The 25,034-nt window shown below is 36.7% G+C and overlaps 1 protein-coding gene across 4 annotated transcripts in view; it reads left to right on the forward strand.

Annotated features, from left to right (window-relative positions):
- Nucleotides 1-25,034, forward strand: part of PPFIA2 (PTPRF interacting protein alpha 2) — a 664,632-nt gene that overhangs the window by 627,878 nt on the left and 11,720 nt on the right. For 2 of the 4 annotated variants that reach the window (XM_027842480.1, XM_027842483.1), the window contains 6 exons: nt 937-1,018; nt 5,498-5,698; nt 13,879-13,941; nt 15,181-15,210; nt 18,592-18,767; nt 24,107-24,204. In XM_027842480.1, the coding sequence (XP_027698281.1) occupies nt 937-1,018; nt 5,498-5,698; nt 13,879-13,941; nt 15,181-15,210; nt 18,592-18,767; nt 24,107-24,204 (650 nt within the window). Of the gene's footprint in view, nt 1-936; nt 1,019-5,497; nt 5,699-13,878; nt 13,942-15,180; nt 15,211-18,573; nt 18,768-24,106; nt 24,205-25,034 lie in introns of all 4 variants that reach the window. The other 2 variants (XM_027842481.1, XM_027842482.1) reach the window with 2 other exon arrangements.

Below are 25,034 nucleotides of genomic sequence, written 5' to 3' on the forward strand. Positions count from 1 at the left end.
ATTATTTTTTAAAATACCTTAAATCTCAACTTGGAAAGCAGAGTTAAAGTGTAAGTAAATTAATCTACAGCACATTTAATATTATTCAGTATTGTGAGGAAGAACTCTAAGGAACACTGAATATGTTTTAAATTGGACAATGAATCAAATGTGGATTGATTTCAGTTTTACGAAGTGATATGCTTACTAGGTCAGCAATGAACCCTTTCAAACTATTCTATGGAAATTAAGGCCAGGGCTGAGGACAAAATACTGTCTGCTGGCCGTAGTAGGAAAGCACGATTTACAAAGAATCAGTAAAGGTTTTATTGTTAAATCTATTCTTAGAGACAATCATTTGGTTATTATAAAGTGGCAAGTTTGAGTTCCATTAAAGGGCCGAGAGTATGTGTAAATACAAGCATGTTAAAATTTCACACTTTGTATTTCAACCCAGTGGAGGAGTTGAATCAGCACTTTATAGTACTGATACACAAAACTGAGGCCTAAGGTCTTGCTTAAGATGAGTGACAGATTGTGTTCAAAAATGGTTTTAGGAATTTGTTATTCATAAATCCAAGACTGAATTTTTCTAGATGTGGCATCTTCAACATTAATATATATTTGATGCATACAAGTGATTTTTATGTCAAGTATGTGCTAGGTATAGCAAGAAGTAGTTTCTTAGCAATCTGTATTTATTGCTACAGACAGTGAATTAATCAGAAAAAAATGATGCTTCATTGATGCCAGTTAAAACCTAATGTTCTATTTCTAGGAAGAGAACTATGTGTCAAAAGTAATATGCTCAAGAGATGAAAGACATTTATTCGGTGGTTTCTCATGAGGATTCGTAAAGGAGATTAGTGAATTGTGTTAATTTTGCCATTTTCAGCAATTATAGCAATCTCATTCCATATTCCACAGCTAACAATTTGCAATCTATTTATGCTTCAGGCATGAACTTTTGGAAGAAGCTCGAAGAAAGGGTTTGCCTTTTGCCCAGTGGGATGGGCCCACAGTAGTTGCATGGCTAGAGGTAAGTAGATGGATAAAGTAAAAAGACCCTGAAAGCCCAAGCTCATTGAAGGGGGCAGAAGAGGCGTTCTCCTCGAGAACTGCAGGTTCTGTGACTGCCAAGGAATTGGCCAATATTGATAACAGATGCTTCTGTTTGCCTTGATGTTTCTTGAGAACCAAGTGTTTCATGTTCAAGTTTTACTCTGAGGTGTCTAGAGCGTTCATCCCTCTATTTGTCCCTGGGCTTGATATAATGAAAGGAGCACTACATGTGGAGTCAGAGGGGTCTTTGACAGTTGCTTTGATATTTATTTCCATTGTTGTAGCTGTTGTTCAGTCATTTCAGTCATATCCGACTCTTCATGACCCTATCGGGGGTTTTCTTGGCAAAGATACTGGAGTGGTTGCCATTTTCTTCTCTAGATTAACTGTGTGACCTTAGGCAAATTACTTCATCTTTCTGGCCCTCTACTTCTTCATCTCTAAAGGGAGGCTATTGGACCAGGTGATCACTAAGCTCCCTGAGATCCTATGCTAAGAAAGAATCCCGAGGAAGGGCAGTCAAGTCAAAGGTATCTCTTCCAAGCTGGACCAATAGGACAATTGGGAGCTGCTGTCATTCATCGGCAGATGATAATGTCTGTCAAAATCTTTCTCCTTGCCATTGTTCTGCAGTACTGAAGAACTGCATCTGTGCCTAGAACCAAACTCTTTTCTCCTTCTAAGTTAAACAACTTTACGAAAGCAGTAGGAATAACCAGCCTAACACACACATTCGTCAGTTCTGGCCCAAAGTGAAAGACTGGTGCCCTGTCTTGGGGGTAACTGCTGCCTTCTGGCCTCCACTGCTCCCTTGCCTCGTCTCCCTGATTGGGGTGCTATCAATTAGTCCAGCACAAATGATTTTGCTGTTAACAATATTTTGTTACCTCCCTTCTAGCCTAGCAGCTTTGGATTTTATGGCAGCGGGAAGGTCCTTCTCCTTTCTGAGCTTCGTGGTACTATCCTCATCTCAAAGAGGAGAAAACTGTTTGTTTGTTTGTTTGTTTGTTTTTTCCAGCATGTGGCCTTGGGATTTGTGAATGTTCTTGGGTGAGACAGTTCGACCCAGTGGATAGAGAGCTGGTAGAGACAGAAAGAAAGATCTGGAATCATGTTCCACTTTTACTCATACTGTCTTGTGTGACCATGGGCCAAATATTTAATCTCTTTGTTGTTGCAGATATAATGCTGTGCCATGGCAGAAGAAATTCCTCAATAGGAACTTCCTTTGTTAGTGAAATCACAGGCCCCATCCCTACTCTTTTGGGGATATAATGCAGCCTGACTCAGCCTTTTAAATCATTTTGGAACATCTTGAGTTTCGTATTGTCCATGGAGAAAAATTTAAATTCATTTAAAAAAACCTATTTAATTCTTTACAAAAGCAGACAAAGAAAACTGTTTACACTAAGCAAATGATGCCTATGACTTAATTCAATCAGTACTAATCCATCAGCAAATATTTTCATGTTTGTGGTCAGGGATTGACTTACTTTTCAAACTGGTCATTGAATTTACTGTATTTAAAATCAATTACCCGACAGCATACTTAACCAGATAACCTCAAAAGAATGATAATGGTTCCTTTAGTTTTGTTTTTTGTTTGTTTGTTTTGCATTTCTCTTTCATTATGATTAAAAATTTCTCAAGATTTCCAGTGAGAAGACTGTTACTTGAGTAGATGAGGGGGTGAATCTTTCAGTGTAAAAATGTTCTGGCATCAACTGACATTAATGTGCTAAGAAATGACAGGCAGCACAGTTTGCAATAATTAAACCTACCTTGAGCATCTGGGAATTGGCCTATAATTGCTTCATGATGTGTCTCAAGTCATAAAATTGAACAAGCAGAATGAATGAGCTAAGTAATACAGTGAGTGAGTGTTCTTAACTTTTCACCCCAATATCCATGAGTACAAATTGTGTTGTGAATGACATGTGTAAGTGAGTTCTGGGTTGGCTCTAATTCATTCATGTCAAAAAAAAAACACTCAAAGGATACTCAGGAGTGACATTTATGAAAAGGCATGATCGTCTATGACATAAGTGTTTATTGCTACGCTTCGTCAGTCAGAGCAGACTAACTGCTTTAGAGACGCAATGGTGGAATCTCCAAGGGTCAAATCAGGCCATTTGGGTTTGATGGGTAAGCCTGTTAATATTACAGAATGCAGAAGGCAAAGCAGAAAGATGGTATGAATCTCAGGACTGGGTAATTGAGGGGACAGTGATAGAGCTATGGAAGGATATACTTATTTTTAATATTTTATTCAATTAACAAAACATGATTTTCTCTTCTTCTGTCATGTGCCATCCTTAAATTTAGAGAAAAAAGGGAATGAGGAAGGGGGAGAACTTGCAACAAATAAGCACAGTCAGTCAAAGCAATTGGCCATATCCAAAAAAATCTGTCTCATTACACACACCCTCTTGCCAGAATGTGGGCTAATTCCATTCCATCACTTAGGATAGAACTATAAAAATGGAAGGACAAGAGTTAAAAGACCTAGGTTCAGACCACAATTCTGTTCTTTTTTACCTCTGCAACCTGGATCTCAGTTTCTTCATCTCTGAAATGAGTCTTGGATTAGGGGTGATGTCTAAGACCCCTTCCAGTGCTAAATCTATATTGGAATCTGACATCCTGGATTTTAGCTTAAGGATCCTGGTTCTCAATTAGTTATTTTTAAAAAATGAACCTTTATTTTTCTCTTCATTCTGTTTTACTCTCCTTTGTTGAACAATAAAAAATCAATTAATAAAAATAAATTCCCTCACAATACGTATAGTCAAGCAAAACAAAACCCCTTCTTGGCCACGTCCAAAAACGTATGTCTCTTTCTGTATTGTAAGCACATCATCTTTCTGGCAAGGAGTGGGTAACATGGCCATCTTTGGACTTCTGAAATTATGGTTTGTCATTACCTAATCAGAGTTCTAAAGTATTTCAAGGTTGTTTTTCTTTATAAGGTTGTTGTCAAAGTAGAAATTATCTTCCTACTTCTGACCATGTTTTTTTGACATGGGCGAATTAGAGACAACCTAAAACTCACTTACCCATGTCATTCACAACAGAATTTGTACTCAAGGATATTGGGGCAAAAAGTTCAGAATACTCACTCACTCATTCATTCTGCTTGTTCAATTTTATGATGTGAGAAACATCATGAAGCATCTGATTACTTCACTTCTCTTCATAGAGGTCTTCTCAGTTTTGTCTGAAACTTTCCAGTTCTGATGGTGCCACATCAATTAATTACTTTTTTCATCTCTGTCCAGATCCCTTTCTTAGTTTAATCATCCAGTTACATTATACCTTGCCAATACCAAAGGTTTACATTTCAGCAAAATTTCTGTATCTTGAGCCCCATTTTCCCATGATTCTCATGCATTTCAGAATATCAGACAGCACCTCCCACTTTAAAATAGAAACCCATAAGAGAGTTGCCAAGAGCCTGATTTGACTAACTGTTCCAGGTACAATAGATTCCCTCATGTCATATCTTCTTGTCCTGGCAGTAATATGTGTCCTCCATAGAATGTACGTTCCTTGAGGACAAAAATTGTTCAGTTTTTGTTTTTGTATTCCCATGGCCAAGCAGAGTGCCCAGAAGGTAGTAGACAATACATTTTGTTGACTGACTAATTGATTTCCCTTCTCTTCCCTGTCACTGGAGTTAAGTGACATCCAGGATCTCATTCTTCCTGATAAGTAAGGCAGCCCTTTGTGTTTCTTTTCTCTTTCCTTCCTCATCCTGATTATAGTACAAGATGTAAGTTGTAAGAACTTAAAAGTTTGGAGAGTTGATTATGAAACACCATCTCGGAATAATGGTTTTAAGGGCATAAAATAAAACATATAGGATTACACACGAAACCAATTGTATAGAAATACAGTTATCAAAATATTAAAGATAAAATGATTTCTATACCCCACCTTAAGAACTTCTGCTTAAGGATTCATTACTCAAGTTATGATTTCTTAGGATCACATAAGTAGCAAGGAAAAGACAGAATTCCTGACTATAGATATGGTATTCCTTCCACTAGACTGTGCTGCTTTGCTATCTTATGATTTCTGTTAATGTCAGTTTTACAGGACTTTATGTCAATGTAGGCCCCTGACCTTATAATTCTATTATGTTAATCTAGTTAGAACTGAATTATCTGGAATTCTCTGTGTTTCCTCAAGTTGTTGCAACACCAGAGAGGAAGCTTCGTGATCACAGGAGTATAAACGTGGAAGGAGAAAGGACCACAGGGGCATTTAGCCAAACTCCTTCATTTAACAAAAGAGAAAATAAGCCTCAAGATACTGACTTGCTCACAGTCACCCAGGAAGATGATTTTAAACCAGAAGAGTTATATTTATTCCAACCAGTTTGGGAAGAGCTCAATTAAAAGAGAAATTTGGATGCTTGTAATTATTAATTTCACCCTTTCCCTTATCCCTATAGCTGTGGTTGGGAATGCCTGCCTGGTATGTTGCAGCTTGCCGGGCCAATGTCAAGAGTGGAGCTATCATGTCAGCTCTGTCAGACACAGAGATCCAGAGAGAAATAGGAATCAGCAACCCTCTGCATCGCCTGAAACTCCGATTAGCAATCCAGGAGATGGTTTCCCTAACAAGCCCATCCGCTCCCCCTACATCTCGAACGGTGAGTCACTTTCCACTTGTCTCCTCTCCCACTCCAGTGTTGAACAGTGCTGGCATTTTGAAGTCTGCTCTGGGAAGCTATGGCAACACACCCTTCCAAATTAGTATGAATTATTCTGAAGAGATGAAGCTTGCACTTCATTAACCTTGCTGCTACTTGTAATAAGTTTTCCTGTATGGAGCCATCTTTCCTATCAGACTGGAAGGATACATTTATCAACTGAGTATTCTATGGTGTTGTTAGAGTGACTGAGAAAATTTTAAAAGATCTGGGCATTTGAATAATCATTAGAAAGTTTAGATCGATAACTGAGATGCTTACTTCCCTCTTTCACATAATCCAAATAGAGCATTTATAAGAAAGCTTCACCCATAGCATGTTCTATATGAAAAATTGTCCTAAGACCGATGCTTTCTTCCAAATAGGAGATGAATCATTTATATGACCTATTTCTCATTTAAGCAGTTTGCCTGAGGATGAATAAAGATACTTTCAGATTTAATTTTTCATAACTACTAGCTGGTATTATGTCTCTTCATAATCTGTTTTTAAATTTTTTCTTCTTTAGCCTCTAAGCTTCCTTCGTGTTTTCATATACTCCCAAAATACAGTATGTGTTTAAATATGGCCAAATAAAAAGAAAAGGTAGTGACAAATTCAGACACTTAGGAAAACTTCAGTAAGCGCAAATCTATGGAGATTGTAGACAGAATAAAAGTTGATCCATTATCTTATGTCCCACGGCACCATTTTTTAAATAGTAGTTCTTACTCTTAGCATCCCAGATGCTAAGCCATCCTTCTCTTTAGCTCATGCCTAAGTTTGCCTTTTCAGAAGTTACGGTCAGTCAGTAAGCCTTTATAAACCTTTTATTATGTGCCACTTATTATACAAAGGCTGAGGATATAGAAGAGGCAAACAGATAGTCGTTGCTCTCAAAGAGGTGACATTCCGGTGGATTATTAGATGATCTGCAATCATAGTTGAGAGATTCACATCACAGTTACTACCCGGAGTCTTGTAAAATTATTGTTGTTCATTGTTCAATCGTGTCTGACTCTTCGTGACCCTGTGGGTCATACTGTGCATGGGGTTTTCTTGGCAAGAATTCTGGAGTGATTTGCCATTTCCTTATCCATAGTACAATAGTGAAGAATAAGAAAAATGTGTACTGTGGACCAATGACTCCAAGTGGTAAAATTGAATTTTATTTTTTAGGTAATACTAATGCTCAAAAATACTACATTAAGGTTTATGAAATGCTTTCCTTAGCTTGTGCTTCATATGTGATAGGTATTATGTATGGTAGGTATTATAAGTGCAACTATCCCCATTATGTGATAGGTATTATAACTCTTGCCATTGTACAGAAGAGCACAAATAAGGCTCAAAGAAATTAAGTTACTTAGCTATAGTAACACAACTAGAAAGTATCACAGTTGAATTTTGAACTTAGCTCTGATTCTGAGCTCAGCGTACTATCTATTGGACTAAAATTTGAGTGAGAAAGTATTTCTTTTGTTGTATATGTTTATATATCAGCTTAAAATAGACTTTGTCAATATCTGTTTTTATCATTTGTTTCCCTCTCCTTCCCAAAGGCTAGATTCTAGTCTCAGAGATGCAAACTTTTAAAGGATCTAGAAGTTATTTTTTTCAAACTATAACTTGAACTTCTGCTAGAAAAAAAGTCATAAAAGAAAAAAAAAGATCATAGTTATGTAGTAGGAAGAATCTTTACAGACCATCAGGTACGCCCACCCTTTTTATAACACATGAAGAATCAGATGCCCCTGGTACTTAAATGACTTTCAGAAGTAGGAAATGAACCCAGGTTTTCTAAATATAGAAACAGTGTTCATTCCACTGTGCTGTGGAAGTTGCCTCATTGTTCTCCTTTATGTTATGGCCACCCTGTATAACTAAGTTAAATGATATAATTCAAGGTAAAGTTAAAATAAAATCAGCTCTGCCATCCCAAGAGTAATCTACATGGAGATCAGTGTGCAGATATCCACTGAGATAGATATTACACTGGGAGGTTTTCATGCACTTTGAAGCTGGGCCCGGTTATCTTAGGGTCCCCTCCTTAAAGTACATCCAATGATATAAACTGATTATTATTACATGCTAAGTAATATACTTGGTGTGTAGGATACAAAGAGAAAAAACAAACCAGTTCTTGCCCTAAAGGAACTTGCATTCTATTGTATCAAGAGAATCATGTCCAAGAGATTTGCATTTTGTTAACCATCGAGAGTGATACCAAGAAGTTCATAGATTAAGAGTTATAAAGGATTTTAGAGATCATCTAATCCAACTGCCACATTATACAAATGAGAAAAGTAAGGTTCAGGGAAGGTAAGTGAATTGTCCAAGGTCACATAGCTAATAAAAATTAGAGATAAAATTTGGATCTAGGTACTTTGACCTCAGAGCCAAATGCTGTTTCCACTGTATTACACTATATCCACATGAAAATGACTGATTAGTAGTAGTAGTAGTAGTAGTAGTTGTGATAGTAATAGTAGTAGTAATGGTGGTGGTGGTAGTAGTAGTAGTAGTACTAGTAATAGTAGTGGTAGTGGTACTAGTAGTAGTAGAAGAAGAAGAAGAAGAATATCTTTAAAGAGATAAGATGCCAAATAATTATTTCCTTTTGTTAGTTGGACTTAAAAGGGGTTCCTTTAAACAATAAGTTCCCCTAGTGTTTTTCAAATATAATTTGATTTTTTTAGAGTTTGATTTACATATAATTCTTCAAGAAAACACCAGCTATGAAAAGTGAAAACCACACAGCCTGAAAGCCATAATTCAAAACATAAATTATTCACAATTTAAATAGCACAAAACTAAATTTCAAAAACATATATGATTTCTTTGCATTTCTCAGTACCAAGTGCATTATTTGGATACCCTGGAGGCTCTATTTGTCTTTCCTGCTTTTTATTTTATTTTTCAATTTATGGAATAAAACAAGCATTTCCATAACATAGTACAATAAAAAAAAAGATTATTGCCCATGAAACTGCAAACCTACTTTGCACAACTTGTTATTTCTTTCAAATATACAACAAAATTATCATGTAAATTTATTTTTTTCTTCCCTTCCACACACCATCCCAAGAGATAGCTACCATTAGACACAAATAGGTCTATATACATATATGTATATATAAATACATGTCAAATTCTTCTATATGTACTTCTATTTATCAGTTCTTTCTCTGGATGCAGAAAGCATCTTTCTTCATATGTCCTTTATAGTTCATTTGGGTATTTATAATGGTCAAAATAACTTATTGGCCTGCTTTTACTTGATATGGACAATATTCATCTCTGGGCCAGCCTAGGACTTCAAACCTTGACTTAGACTCCTACGCATGTTGCAAGAGTGGGACTTATTGAGGCCAAGCTCATGAGAACACCACTTTCCCTGTGGTATGGACTCAATGGGTTCCTTGTTATATTGGCAGCTCTAATTTTTTTTTCTGCCCATCAACATTCTGAACCATTGTTTAGATTTGTTTCAGTTTCTATTCACGTAACTTCTCCTAAGATAAAATACGTGGTTTCATAGAGCTACATAATATATGCATGTGTATATATATGTATATATAACATGTATGTACACATTTATATGCATATACACATACATACATGTGTACATATTCTTGAAAGATTTAATAGAATTAACGTATAATTTACAAAATAAAATCCAATAAAGTAAAACCTATTTTGATGAATACTTTAAACCACCCTGATAAAACCAGGGAAATATCAAAAACCGAATTATCAAGTCAGAATGTCCCAGCATTACTGATAGAGTGACAAAAATCCCTTTGATCTAGGTTAGCTTTCTGGACAGTCCTTAGGTACAGCCACTTTCTGTCATTCTCATGCCATCTGGCTATTTTCCATCTTTCTTTTGCTCCTAATTAATTTTTATAATTTAGCAGGTCCTTATCCCATAAACTCTTTGAAGATTTATTTTGGTTTGCTGCCTTTTCCCCCTATGACTTCATGAGGAAAGGGTTTATTTATTTTTTGTCAGTGATTCCACTAAAATTTTCTTTTCAAAATTTTCATATGACAACATGTCATCTTAGTATTACTTCTGAATGTTAACTGTACAGCATTAATCAGATATATTCAGGGTTTTATTTGGAGTGAACTCTGGTTTACTCTGTCCCTCCCTGCTGGCTGACACTCAGACTTTGAGCCTTTTTTTAAAAAAATCACTTTTGCTAAGATGCATTTGATAAAAATAATAATAATAAAGGGCAAAATATCAATCTATTTCTCTTACCTTTCTGGCTTCTGGGACATGTCATCACCTCTGATTTGTTGGATTTATTTGTTTCAAATTGTTAATCATTGGAACGGTTAAAAAAAGAAAAGAAAAAAGAAAGGTTCACTGTATTCTTATATAGTTTGTAAGATCTGGTAATTACTAAACACATATATGGGCAGTTAGGCGGTACAATGGCTTGGAGTTAGGAAGAGTCATCTTCCTGAGTTCAAATTTGGCCTCAGACACTTACTAGTTTTGTGACCCTGGGCTAGTCACTTAACCTCTGTTTGGCTTAGTTCCTCATCTATAAAATGAAATGGAGAAAGAAATGGCAAGTATCTTTCCCAAGAAAACCCCAAATGCAGTAACAAAGAGTTGAACACAACTGAAAATGACTGAACAATAACCAAACACTTAATAAATGGTGTTGATTGCTGTTGGCCAACAGAGCCCTGAGCACTTCCAAGAAGGAGGAGTTTGGTGGTGGGACCCAGCCTGTACCTTATTTCCATTTCCTGTCACCTGCCCCAGTTGCCCAGTGTTATTTTGGGGCTGTCCAACTGCAGCATCTCCTCCCGACCTGTTTTCCCCATCTTCTCAAATCAGACTTTCACCCTAGACTGACTTCACACTCTATCCTTCAGTGCTCTAGCTACAGGAAAGTAAGGTGAGAAGCACCTTCCAGCAAATTGAGAATTAAGGACAGACTTAACCTTCATCGTAACACTTAAGGGATTTCAGAAGAAGCATAAAGTATTTGTTTTAAAAAGCTAATGAATTTGTTAACCCAAGGAATGTCTAGTTAGTACAACAGTGGGAGTGATGGGCTTTCCTGGTGCCTGGAGCATTGATAGGTTGTCCAGTTACTTGTTTTCCCTCCAACCTGTGAAGAATTAGGGTCAATAACTTCAGACCCTAGTTAGAGTGGCCACCCAGTATTACAGATAAAGCTGGCGCTAAAGTCATTAAATTACAGGTGAAGCACTGGAAAGAATTTCAGAATCCATCTAGTTCAACCCTTTCATTTTACAGACAAGGGCATGCAGGTACAGGAAAGGTCAATGACACAGGTAGTGTCAGAGGTAGAATCTGAACCCAGATTCTTTGACTCCAGAGCTATTACTTTTTCTACTGCATCACATTTGGAATCCCACCTTAGAGTTTTTGCATCCCTGTGACACCGAGCAAGACTTTATCTTTCTGACCCTCAGTTTTCTAATCTGTAAAGTGGAGATAATAACTTTCAGGGGAATGTTAAGGCTCAAAAGAAATCAAGTCTATGAAGAATTTTGCAACCCTTAAAGTCCTATATTAATGTGAGTTATTATTATTCTCCTGTTATTATAAAAGTTGGTCATCTGTGATTCAAGAATTGCTTCAGTTATATACTTCAATTTACTTGGAAAGACTGGAAAAAGGCAGAAGGCAGTTATCTAACCTGGTCCTCTGCAAACCTCTACTTAAATGAACCTAGGCTCCTTCTTGAGGATCTTCTAAGGAAAATTTAGTTTTCTATAGTGCTAACCTAGCATTTGTCAGAGAGGTCACAACATCTTCACTATTTGGGATCTAAATTAAGACATTGATTCAACAAACTTGTAGACCAAGACTGGATTAAACTAATTTTCTTTTAAGTAATCAGTGAAGGGCACTTTGAACAAACAGTAAATAAAATAACTCAGGCAAATAATGAAGATCATTGGGTGGAAAGAAGAAAGTGACAGCTGAGTGAGTATAGCCTGCACTCCTAAGGTAGTCTATAAAATCCATTTCTTCCAAATGATTTAATGTTTCAAATATTCAGGATGACATTTGGTGTAAAAAAGTTTCATATTTATTAAAATAAATATGACCTTATAAGCCAAGAAAAAAATAACAACTTTCCATACCTTCTAGATTCTAAAAATAAATTTTCTTTTGGTTTTATCTTGAAAGAAATGGGATTTAAGCACATTATGAAATTTGTGGGTGATCAGGGGTAAGAAATCTAATGCATATTCTTTCTGTCAGTTTTCAGATTTTTTAAAATTTCTGACAAAATTTGAAAATGTATTCTGTTCCAGCGCTATTATTCTATTTAATGGACAGACCAATCAGGGAGTAGGTACCCAATAAAAAATGTTCATAATTAGATTATTCATAAGGCTTTATAGATCAGAGGTGCAAGGATGTAGGGGAACTGTGCTGGTGATTTGGGTTGACAACACCTTTGTCCTTAGAATTCTACAGTGCTGACTACCTTGCAGAACTGGGAAGACCAAGCAACCGAATGGTTATAGGGTGAGCAAAGGCTGTTGTATTTACCAGGGTATCATATAGAGTTTGGGAAACGTCTCAGCATTTCTAGAAAGTTTACAATGAAAATAGAATCACTTGGAGAATGGATTCTGGTTACAAACTTCTCTGTATTTTGCCCTATTGCCCTAAATTTATAGAAACTACAAAACATCTAATTATAGAATGCATGTTAATGGAAGGTAACTTTAAAAACAAGTGAAATTAATAGAATTCTGCTTCCTAAGTAAAATGTTCTTCAGTATTGCTCAAGTCTTGAGGTCTAGTTTGAGGGAAAAGTGAATTAAGTGGACCTGAAGTCAGACCTGAGTTTGAATCCATTTCAGAATCTTGCTAGTTGTGTGACCCTGGACAAATTATTTGCCCTTTCTTAGCCTTGAACATGACTGAAATATGACTGAACAAATAAAAATTTTGTATTTTTTTACAAAGACATTTAAACAAAACATGGTTAATTTTTTTAAACAAAACATGTCTTTATTGATTTTTTCATTCAAAACAAAATATATGAATGTTATGTATTTTGTTGTTGTTCAGTCATGTCTGACTCTTCATGACCCCATTTGGGGTTTTCTCGGCAAAGATACTAGAGTGATTTGACATTTCCTTCTCCAACTCACTCTACAGATGAGGAAACTGAGGCAAACAGAGTTAAGTGACTTGCGCAGGGTCACACAGCAAGACGTGTCTCCAGATTTGAACTTAGAAAGATGAGTCTTCCTGACTCCAGGCCTGGCACTCTATCCACTGCACCACCTAGCTATGTATTTAAGAAATAGCAAAAGGAAGAAATGATCAAGATAAAAGTTATGTGTTTAATACCGTGACTCTGTCAAGGTCATATATACAGATATATACCTGTTTTTGATATTCTCTTTCTAAAAACAATATTGATACTTAACATGACTTTCTATAACACTATAGAGTGTTACATGCTATAACCTACTGAAAAAAGGCTTTATAAGAATATCTAACACCCTGGGTCAGTTCTCTGTTGTTCCAGAAAACAGAGCTGATTAGTTGTTGTTGTTTTTGTTTTGTAATTTATGGTTTGCTTTTTTGTTTCCCTTTTGTTCTGGAGAAGCAGCTGTTGCATAATGGTTAGAAAATTGGTGTTGGGACCAGGAAGAGTTGGACTCCAGTCTGGCCTCTTTATTTACTGATGGTGTGTCCTTGGGCAAGTCGCTTAATTCTCTCTATAAGAGAGTTACCTAGAGCAACTATAAATTGAAGAGAAGGTGACAATCTACATTGGTAGATGGAGTTTTCTCATCTGGGAGTTCCCCACGTCAATGAAAGCATAGGTCCAGTCCCTAGTCCTTCCTTTTCCTGATTAATAGTAAGAGAACGTTGGTTTTGAATCTACTTAGAGTAAATGGCATGTCCCTTATTGCTTAGTCTTCTTAAATGTAAAAGATTTTAAAAAGCCCTGTGGACTTCTATGTCACGTCATGCTCACTCTAGAGGCAAGAACGTAGCTATGTTGATGGTGATACTATCCGCTGTTGACTTACAGTGGTGCTGCCTTTCTTCTTTACCACTGCTTACCTAATGTGGATTCTACCTACTTCCCTGTGGGCCTTGTCCTTAGCCCTCAGGCAATGTTTGGGTGACCCATGAAGAAATGGAAAACCTTGCAGCTCCAGCCAAAACGGTCAGTATTTTTAGTTTTGTTCAATCTTAAGACCAAAAAAAAGAATGCCAACATTAATAGTTTCGAGAGTCATAAACCATGAAAGATGCCATTAGAAATTATAGAACATTAAAAATCACCTTGAATTAATTAGTAATAACAGTTTTAATCATGTCCAGCGTTGGCAATCAACTAGTTAGGAACTAAGCCACGTTAGCCTTTTGAATTAAAAAGGGCTTCAGAGTAAAATTTTAGCACAGGACATACAAAATATTCATGTGGTTTCTCTCACTTGGTCATCTTGGCTATATTTATAGTATTGGTGTGAAAACATACCATCTGGTAGCTTCCTATTTTAACTAATTATTCTTGCTAACACAGTGCTAAGCTTAATTATTTTGACGATGCTAGAGGAACCAGAAGAGCCCTCAGTGTCCTCTGCATTGTGGCTTCCTGGTAGCAAGGCCCTGATGGCACTGTTCTGATTACAATTCTGGTTTCTAGAATTAGTGTAAAGTTTTTGTTTCACTCTTTTTTAAATTGCATAGTAATTCGTGGCTGAATTATTTAGAACACAGTTTTGCAAATCGAATTGTATGTATGTTAATTCCACAGTTTAAGATATCAAAGGTGGAATTTTTGTAATTATTTTTAACAACTGAACCTCCCCTTTTTTTGTTACTGTTTATAATTCAAAGAAGAGTTTAACACAGATTTGTTAACCACTTAATAACTGAGGAATTGTCATGAACACTGTGATATATGTATGTTATCCAGTCAAAAATTTTATTGTGGATAATGCAGATTCTTACTATTAGATGAATTTGAAAACCAAGTGTTTCTTTCACTGTATGTGAGTTTTCAACAGAAATACTCTTGTTCAAATCAGTAATTTCTTATGCATGCTAATTTCCCCAAATTCTTTGGTGACCAAATATTGAAAGATGTATGTTTTCCTCAGAAATAGTAGCCAAAAACTGGGAATGATAAACACAAATTTTCACAAAATTATGAAAGCCCAGTATGGTTTTATGGGTATGAAAATGTGCTAAAAAAAATCTAATTGCTTAGGAATTCCTTTTAATTGACTACTGCTCTTGTGAGAAAAAAATCTGTGTCTGTAATCATCTGTGTATACATTAGAATTATTAACTTTTTCATAATTAACATGATTTTTGAATTTCTTACCCCTGGACTAATTTGATGTATTTTATTTTTCCTTGCTTTACTAATGACTACATGCTGTTTCTGCTAACACAGAAAGAATCTGAGGAAGGAAGCTGGGCCCAGGTATGAATTTATCATGTTAACATTTACTTGACCTAAGGCAATAGTTTATTCATAGAAATTCATATGAATTAGCAAGAAACATGGACAAGGACACAGTACTTCTTTTTTAGCATCATAAACACTGCAAAATACTGACTTCATTATACAAGTTGAAAATAGTAGCCCATATATTTTAAAATATTCCCTCATTACAAGCAGAAACATTTACCAAACCAGATTATTCTAAAAGAAAACATATTAATTAGCGGAAAATTAGTGACTTCCAGTCATAAGACAATTTCTAAGTGATCAATACCTGTAAAGTGCTGGCCTATATAATATTTTAGCAGAGAACATTAATTTAGACATTTAAACTGTTTGCTCAGTGCACAGTTCATTTATACATTTTGAGACCAGGGATTCAATGTATGCTATTGAACCCTGTATTCTTTCTCCAGCTCAGTTTGCTCAACACTAAAAGGATATTTAGGGAATGGTGAACGAGGGTGAGGTGTGAAGTGGTCATCCAGTGATGGGCTCTTGGGAAATTCACACTGAGATTAAGTCCTGGTGATCCCTGACGCTATGACGTTATAAGCTCACCTTGGTCACAGTACTGGAGAATTAGTTAACATATCTCTTGGGCTTGACTTTAGATCATCCATGTTGTTTTTGCCCAAAGGAAACTTGGACGTCCAGCGTGACTCAATCAATATGCATATGTTTTTAAAATAGATGTATACATATAGATGTGTATAGATTCATATATACACATATACGTATGTGCATGTATGTGCGTTTACATATATAACTACATGAATACCTATATGTGTGTGTATATATTTTATACCTATATACATTTACACTCATATATGTATATATATATATCTATACATATATCTATATCCTTTCTCAGACACATACCTCTGGCAGATTGAACCGAATTGTCATCTTCAAGCACTCATCACAAAACCATCTGCACACCCAGATGGTTTTATTAGGAATTAGGAAGCTCTCAATACTCGTTTCATACCTTAACCATATGAGGGAGGAGCATGTGTTTATTTTGGTTTTGGTTAGACCAATGACTTCATCAGTGTAAAAAAGGGAGGTAGCATGGCATAGAGAAAAGAGTACTGATTTGGAGCCAGAGCATCTGGGTTCAAATACTGCCTCTCTGTGACCTATGGGAACTTAGGCAAGTCACTTGATCTCCCAGACCCTGGTTTCCTCATCTATAAAATGATGGGGCTAAGACTAGTTGAGTTCTGAGGTCCCTTTCACTTCTAGGCCTATGATCTAATAGTCTTCATTGCCCATCTCTAACATCATGACCTTGTCTCCTCTTCTGGGTTCTCATCCCACCCCCACCCCTTAAACCTTGTACCCCCGAGAGATTCTTCTCTTTTCTCTCCCTTGGAAATTCTACCTATTCATCTCTCTGTTGATGATTCTTTAATCTATAACTCCATCCCAACATCCCACTGCTAATCCAAATGCAACTGAACCCTCATTGCCCTCCCTCCCCAAACTCGCTCCTCCGCTTCCATTAATGACATCACCATCACCATGTTGCCAGTTGCCCAAGGTCATCATCACTTTGAAATTATCTTTGAGTACCTAGTTTCTGATTTGTTGATCCCGTCTTTGCAATCACATCCATCCCATCCCCACACGACTACACTAGATAAAGTCTTCATTACATCTTGCCTGAACTATTGTAATAAGACAGACATGTCTCTCTGCTGCCATTCAACCCTTCCCCAATCCATCTTTCACATTGCTGTTTAATGTTTCTAAAGGCACCACAATGATAACATTTACTACCTAAGGAGTAAAGACTAAACAAGATTCTTTCATTTGAAGCCCTTTGCAGACTGAATCCACCCCACCTTTCTAGACCTATCCCATATTTCCTAGCTTTATCCCATCCTTTATGTGTATGTATTCTACATTTTGGGGGCAAGTAGATGGTACAGTAGATAGATCACCAGGCCTGGAGTCAGGAAGACTCATCTTCCTGAGTTCAAATCTAGCCTTAGACGCTTAGTAGCTGGGTAACGCTAAGAACTTAACCCTGTTTCGTTGTCTGTAAAATGAGCTAGAGAAGGAAATGGCAAACCACTCCTGTATCTTTCCCAAGAAAACCTCAAATGAAGTCACGAAGTCGGACACCTCTGAAAACATCTAAACAACAACAACATTCTACATTTTTAACAAACATCTACTTTTCATCTCCCATTCTCATTCTGTTCTTTTTGTTTCTGTCAAAATTTATTTTATCTTAATTCCTTTGCTAACAGTATCCTCAGGGTCTAGAGGGAAATCCTTCCCATGCCATGCACTTCCATTGTAATCTGTTAAAATACCTCCTTCATTCAAGTTTTTCTTTCTCATCTGTCACTCCCTGAATATCCCCTCCCCCACACACATAGAAGCAATCTCTCCTACCTCAAATTAATCATAGCAATCTACCTCGCTTTTTCCTTTGTATTTCTCCCCTTTTCCTTTCCATCAGTATTCTCTGTGCGCATTTCATCTCCTCATTTCATTATAAGTTCTTCAAAATTAGAGCCTGAGTTATCTCTACTATTGGATACATGCTGCCTTTCAGTAATACTTGCAAAGAGCAAGCTCTTTGGTTGTTAAGTTGAATTCATTTTGCATAAAATAAACCCAAAATGGGGTACCTAGGTGGTGCAGTGGATAAAGCACCAGCCCTGGAGTCAGGAGGACCTGAGTTCAAATCTGGCCCCAGATACTTACAAGCTGTGTGACCCTGGGCAAGTCACTTAACCCTAATTGCCTCACCATAAATAAATAAACAAACAAACAAATAAATAATAAACCCAAAGTAGTGCATTTTGTAGGAATTCCCTAGAATATTTCAATTCTCTGCCATTAAATAATTCAGTCATTGGAGTTCCAATCCTAAGGGTTATTTTGCAGTTTTGTTTTTTTTGTACAACAATACCAAGTATAACTGACCAACTTAATTCAATACAACTCCATCTCTCTAAATCTGTAAATGCGTAACTCAAGATGCACAGTGAGATGGATCTGTTAATAGTCTAGGGAATACATTTCACCACATGTATTTCCTTACCATCAAGACATTTTTTTTTTTTGATGAGTGTTGACACAGATTTCAAGTACAAACTGAGTCAGCAATCACTTCTATTTGCATGGAGAAATCTTTGTTTTCTTTTCCCTAAAGTAAGGCAGATAGAAATTGTTAAGCTATGAGTGAACTGTGCTCTTTTCACATACATCATGAGAATGGAACAAACAAGCTAGGTTTAGTGGGGCATTTTAATGGGTTATGTGATAAAATCGCCGTCTTGTTTTTCAGCTTGGAAACTGACTGCTATAAATAAATTATAGTGTCCTGTTTTTCTGCAGACTCTGGCTTATGGTGATATGAATCATGAGTGGATTGGTAATGAGTGGCTTCCCAGCTTGGGATTACCTCAATACAGAAGTTATTTCATGGAATGCCTGGTAGATGCAAGAATGTTAGATCACCTGACGAAAAAAGATCTCCGGGTCCATTTAAAAATGGTGGATAGCTTTCATAGGTAGGTTGTTGTTGCTGCTGTTGTTGTTGTTGTTGTTTTCTCCAAAGACTAATCAGAATGGAATCAAAATGGGTAACATGCATTCTTCTATAAGAAAAGTAAGTAAAAATATCAATTTTTGCACAATAGGTGACATATTGAGCATCAACACATCCATTTTCCACGGGTACATTGAGGCAACAGATTGAGCTCTGAGACAGTAGGGTACGCTCAGCAAGTGCACAATGAAAACTTGTTGTATAACAAAAGAACACAATTCCTCTGTGCAGAATAACAAGGATACGCATAGCCTTATTTTTTTTTTCCTAGTCCTTCTAGAAATTGTCAGTTGGGTTTTATTGATTTTTTTAAAATGGGGCAACTGTTATTTATAAAGTTAAACCAAATGGAATGCATTCCTTTCTACCTCAAAAAGTTTGTAAAATTTCTATGCAAAGTACATAATGATGCTGGAGTATAGAAAGGCAGATTTTCTTTAGTTGACTATGACAATCCTGGAAGAGTAGAAAGCAAAAAGGGGTTGGTTCCTGAGGGAAATATTTCTGGTCTTTTAACTGGTTCCGAATTTTCACTCTCCACTCCCCAAAGGTAGAGGTGGGATGCTGTGCTATTTAATCCAGTTATAGATGGAAAATACACAGCTTATCAATGTAAAGCTTTCACCTACTGAGAATTGAGAAAGTTCAAAGAGGCCCTATGGATGGGCAAGGGTAAAGGCAAATGGATTTATAACTGGTTCTGAATTTTTGGAGGCAGTTTCTTCATTTGTTATCTGACCATGTTGAGGGGAGATCATGTTGTAATATAAGTCAAACATTTCAAAACCCCTTTCTTTGTTGGATTCAATATGCATATTTATATCTGCAATTCGTTGTTTTGTGGATTATAAAGAATATTGCTGATAGAAATGCATTTAGGAGTAATCTAGTCCAACCTGTTTTCCAATGCAGATTTTCTTGTACAGTAACCATGACAAGTGGCTGTTCAGCCTCCACTTGAAAACTGCAAGGGACAGAGAGTCACCATCTCACAAGGCAGCCCATTTTGTTTCTGCACAGAAATTTTATTCATTAGAAATCACTCCAGTATATTGAGTAGAAATCTGCCTCTTGTAACTTTCACTCAGTCATAGTTTGATCCTTTGAAGACCTACAAAATGATTAGGCTTTCTTTTGGGAGTTGTAGCCCTTCAAATATTTAACACAACTCTCAAGAACTCTTCTTTTCAAGTTAAATACCCTTTGTTTTTCTGGTTTCTCCAACCATGGCCTTCCCCATCCACATAGGCTATGACCCAGCTTGCCGTTGCTCTTATACAACACTCGACTTCCCATTAATATGCCTTTGTACTAAATGCCCTTCATGCCTCTGGATTGCCCTCCCTCATCATCCCTGCCTCTTAGCTTCCCTGGCTTCCTTCAAAATGCACTTCTGCAGGCAGCCTTTCCCTCTGAGATTGCCACCCATCTAATCTTTTTTAGACTTTATATGTAGCTAGATATTTACATGCTGTTGACTCGACGCATAAATGAGTTTTTCAAGGGCATGGATGGTTTTTGCTTTTCTTTGTATCTCCAGCATCTAGCACATACTAAGTGTTTAATAAATGCTTGCTAACTTTGTAGACACCTCACCAACCTTGAAGCCTTTCTGTGGACACATTCCAGTCTCAATAATCCCTCTAAACATGTACTACCTAGAACTGAACAGAATTCTCTAGATGTGGACTGAAGACTGTATATCCCTAATTCTTTCCCTTTATAAAGAAATTACTTTTTTTCGGGGAAAGAAATTATGATATAAACTGATAGAAAGCCTGCTTCCTAGAATATGCATGTATGTGACACTTTTCTTCTGCTTTCTCAAAGGCAACTTCTTATAACACTTCCCTGCCTCCTTACCCCATTATCCTCTCATTCTCAGATCTGCACAGATGCCAGAACTCCTTCATAGTGGACTGTATCTTAGCAATTCATTCAGATTTGTGTCTGCCCCTTCTTAGGCGATGTGATTGGACATAGAGAAGGATCATTGCTGGTGTATGGCTGTCGGCATTCCTGAATACCTAATTTGATTTCCTTACTGTATGTGTGTATGTATATATCCACACACACAATATATACATGCATATTTATTATGTACACATATATAGGTATATCGATATAGATACACACATATACATGAATATACATGTATAAACATACATGTATACATACGTGTGTATACACACATATCTCAAGGGAGTAGAAATTACATTCCTAAGGGTCCAATAATTATGAATAAAACTCAGACAAGGTAGGGTAGTTATTCCTGATGACTATAAGTTATTAATTATGAAAATGAGTAACCTATGTATTTTAAGAAAACTGTTATATTTCTTGGATTCTCTTTCTCCCTCCCAACTTCAAAATCCTATCAGTAGTGTTCCATCCATATGAATGATAATTCATGCTTAATACCTCAGACTCCTTTTTGAACAGTCTCTTTGTTATTCTCTATACTGGATCAATTAGCAAATCCTTTACATTCCCTTTAAAGTCTTCCAGTGTCGTATCTCTCTCTTATTTCTGTCCTTATAGCCATCACCCTTATTTATCTTATCACTTGATAGCTGAGTACTCTAATAGCCTACTGATTGGTTTCCCTGTTTCTTGTTGTTAGCCATCTCTAATCATCCTGAACATTAATGCCACATTATTTCATTCATCGGTGATTTCATTAGTGTGGGTACTTTCTCCTTAATTATGTAACCCATCCCCTTCATAATAGATCATCTTGGAAAATTGCTTTAGCTAAAAATCCCATTCAACTCTTTGGCCAACCTGTTGCTTAGCCTTTTCAAACTCATCCAGGCTTGCTCTCAAACAAAAGACTTATACTTCATCACCTGTAAAAAGAGCTTTCCCAACTTAATAGGGCCTGCAAGCACTTGTGTTTCCTGACATACCTTTTGAGGATCCATACCTGGACTTGATGGAATTTAAAAGAAGTATTGCCACATCAATCTTGCTAAAACACACCACACCCCTACACCAGATCCTCTAAGGGATGGATTTCCATTGTCAAAATAACAAAGTCCATATCCTCCACCTCCATGTTCCCAACATACCTTGGCACTTGGATAAGTATAAGTTTTAATGGTGTGAGTATTCTTTCTACTCTTGAGCAGCTAGGTGGCACAGTGGATAGAATGCCACACCTGGACTCAAGAAGATTCATCTCCCCAAGTTCCAGTCTGGCCTCAGACCCTTACTAGCTGTGTGATCCTGGGCAAGTCCCTTAACCCTGTTTACCTTAGTTTCTTCATCTGTAAAATGAACTAGAGAATGAAAAGGCAAACCACTCCAGTATCTCTGCCAAGAAAACCCCAAGTGAGGTCATGAAGAGTTAGACGTGATTGAAAAATGATTGAACTACAACTCTCTTCACTCACAAAATAAAATAATTTCTCACTTTCTCATCCTCTGTGATGGTTTTCCATGTTTTCCCTTCAATTTTCCATAGGGATTTATGTAAAGTGCAGAGTCCTGCTTCTCTTCATATTAATCTCTTGACTTAATATTAATCTGTTGGCTCTATTTCCACATGACCAACCTATCTCATTTCTGCTAGTATGTGTCCTTGATAATGTTTTACACCATTTATCTCAAACACATTATCAATGGTAACAGCCTGAAGCCTACTTAATCCCACCAAGCATCTTTCTATTGTAATTTTCATTCTCCTGAGATGATGATGGTTCAAATTGATTCACTACGAATATTGGTACTAAAGAGCAGCACAGTGCAAAAGACCGTATGTTTTCCAGTCTGATCTCTCCCTTCTTTTCAATTCTAGTTTAATTAACTGTAATTCTGTCATACTTGTCCAAGAAATACATGTTTATGGATAAGATAGAGAAACTGAAGGTTAATATAAAAAAATACCATGTATTTTGTTTATTCTGTATGGATACAATCTCTTTCACTAACGACACACTATAGTGTTCTTAGGCTCAATTCAATGAATATCATTGAATGATAAAAATAATAATAGTAGTTATATAGTGCTTCAAGATTCACAAAGCACTTTTCACACATTATTCCATTTGATCTTAAAACAGACTTGTAAGAGAGGTGCTATTATTGCCCCTGCCCATGCCATCTGCCGATAGAAGTGTGTAAAAGAACCTAGCCATCAATAGACATTCTTTATCTTGAACCTTATGCAAGACATATTCTGTGATACTTACAGACATCTTAAGGGAATGTATATCCTGCTTTATACTTGAATTTAGTATTTAATAGTTTATTGAATGAAATTGCCACCATAACCACCTATTTCAGAGATTCAAAGATGTAAGAAACATACTTCTTTCCCAACCTTCTTAGCACTGCCCTCTGCTTAGGCCCAGGGTGGTTTCCACATTGTTCTTCAAATATGCCATACTCAATCTCAACTCCAAGCAGCATGGGATAGTGAAAAGAATGCTGGATCGGGCATGAGAATGCCTACCTTTAACTCCCAGCTTTACCATTTACTAGGCCAAATCTCTTTTCCTCATCTGTAAATGGGAAGGTTGGGCTAGATGACCTCTAAGGTTCTTTAAAGATCTAAATCCTATATCCTCTTCTGGATCACTCTTGCCTAAAAAAAGCCTTCTTTTTCTATCTTTTAGCACCCTGGCTCAAGTCCTTCTTCCTTCCTGATATACTTACTATGTTATCCTGGTATCCATTGTTCTTTCCCTTTTCTGTGCCCCGTTACTATTTATTACCCAAACCATTCATTTCACGTGGACGCCTAAACTACACACTGGTTTAAATTGTTACTTAAACTGTCTTCTTTCCTTCCTTCCTTTCTTTCCTCCACTAAGCTCCTGGGAGACAGCCACCATATCTCTTAAATCTCTCTTGTGCATTCCTCCACACTTAGCAGAGTTTGATGAGTATAGTAGGTACTCAATAAATACTTTCAGAAGGCAATAATTTAAGTCCAAATTATTTCATAAATCAGCTTCCTAAAGGCAGGAAGATGGAGACTTTATGATCTCTGGAGAACTCTTCTGATCTCTGTTTCTGTTTCTTTCAGTCACTTGTCTGGTATTTGTATTTACATTATTTGTTTGAAAAGTTTATAATTTCATTCCCCACACAAGGGAAGAAATTAAAAAAAAAAAAACATACTAGTGAATGTGCTGTTCCCACATTTAGGTAGTCTGCTCTTTTGGCTGTTAGAACTTTAATGTTGGCTGGCTGGAGTAAGTCTACAAAAGCTTAATAATAACTTTTATGTTTTTAAGCTAAGAACCAATTGTTTTATGTTTATGAATGTTTGTTTCCCTTTTAAAAACACAACAGAACAAGTTTACAGTATGGAATTATGTGCTTGAAGAGGCTGAATTATGACAGAAAAGAACTGGAAAGGAGACGGGAAGCAAGTCAACATGAAATTAAAGGTAAGATATTCTCTATCTAGATAAAATATATTTTCCCTAACATCGCTATGTTCTCCTCTATGATTCCACCTGGTTATGTTTATGATGAATATATTACGATGAACAAGAATGAAGAAAATATACAGAGAGAGATACAGATTATGCTATTTTATTATTATGAATAGTAAAGCACATTTATGGCAGGTGACCTTGATGTAGTAGAGAGGTGGTCTCAAAATCATCAAGACCTGGGCCCCAGTCCCATCTCTGACACATCGTTGGTGGGTGACCCCAGACAAGTCACACAATCTCTCAATACTCTTGGTGACTCTTTAAGGCTATAAATTATGGAGAAGTTGCTGACCTGCAGTGGGAGAGGGAGTTTTCATACCCAGGACTTCCTCATGCCAATAAAATCAAAGATCCATGCCCTATTTTCCTAAACTCACATTTACATAACTCTTTGGTTATTGAGGTGCTTTCCTCACAAGAATTCTGGGGAGTCCAGACCTTTTACAGATGAGGAAACTATCACTCCGAGAGGTTAGGTGACTCCTTGACATGAATAGGACTCAAACCAGGCCTTTAGACACCAACTTCTGCTGTCTCTTCACTCCACTTTTACTAACTTTTCATCTGACTGGTTGTTCTTTTGCCACATAGTTGACTAAGGTGAAGCATCTCTTGCCCAAAACAGTATAGTTAACACATTGGCATTTCTTTTACTTTTTACATTTATAAATGAAAAGAAGGGTCATTAAGATAAAGGAAGTGTTGCATGTTGAGAACATATTCAGTGTTCTTCATTTTAGTGTTTTCCTTTGAACAGAGTGCTTGGCTCACAGTAAGCA

This window comes from Vombatus ursinus, unplaced genomic scaffold (assembly GCF_900497805.2).
Source record: "Vombatus ursinus unplaced genomic scaffold, bare-nosed wombat genome assembly UNPS02014874.1, whole genome shotgun sequence".
In the NCBI taxonomy this organism is placed as follows: domain Eukaryota; kingdom Metazoa; phylum Chordata; class Mammalia; order Diprotodontia; family Vombatidae; genus Vombatus; species Vombatus ursinus.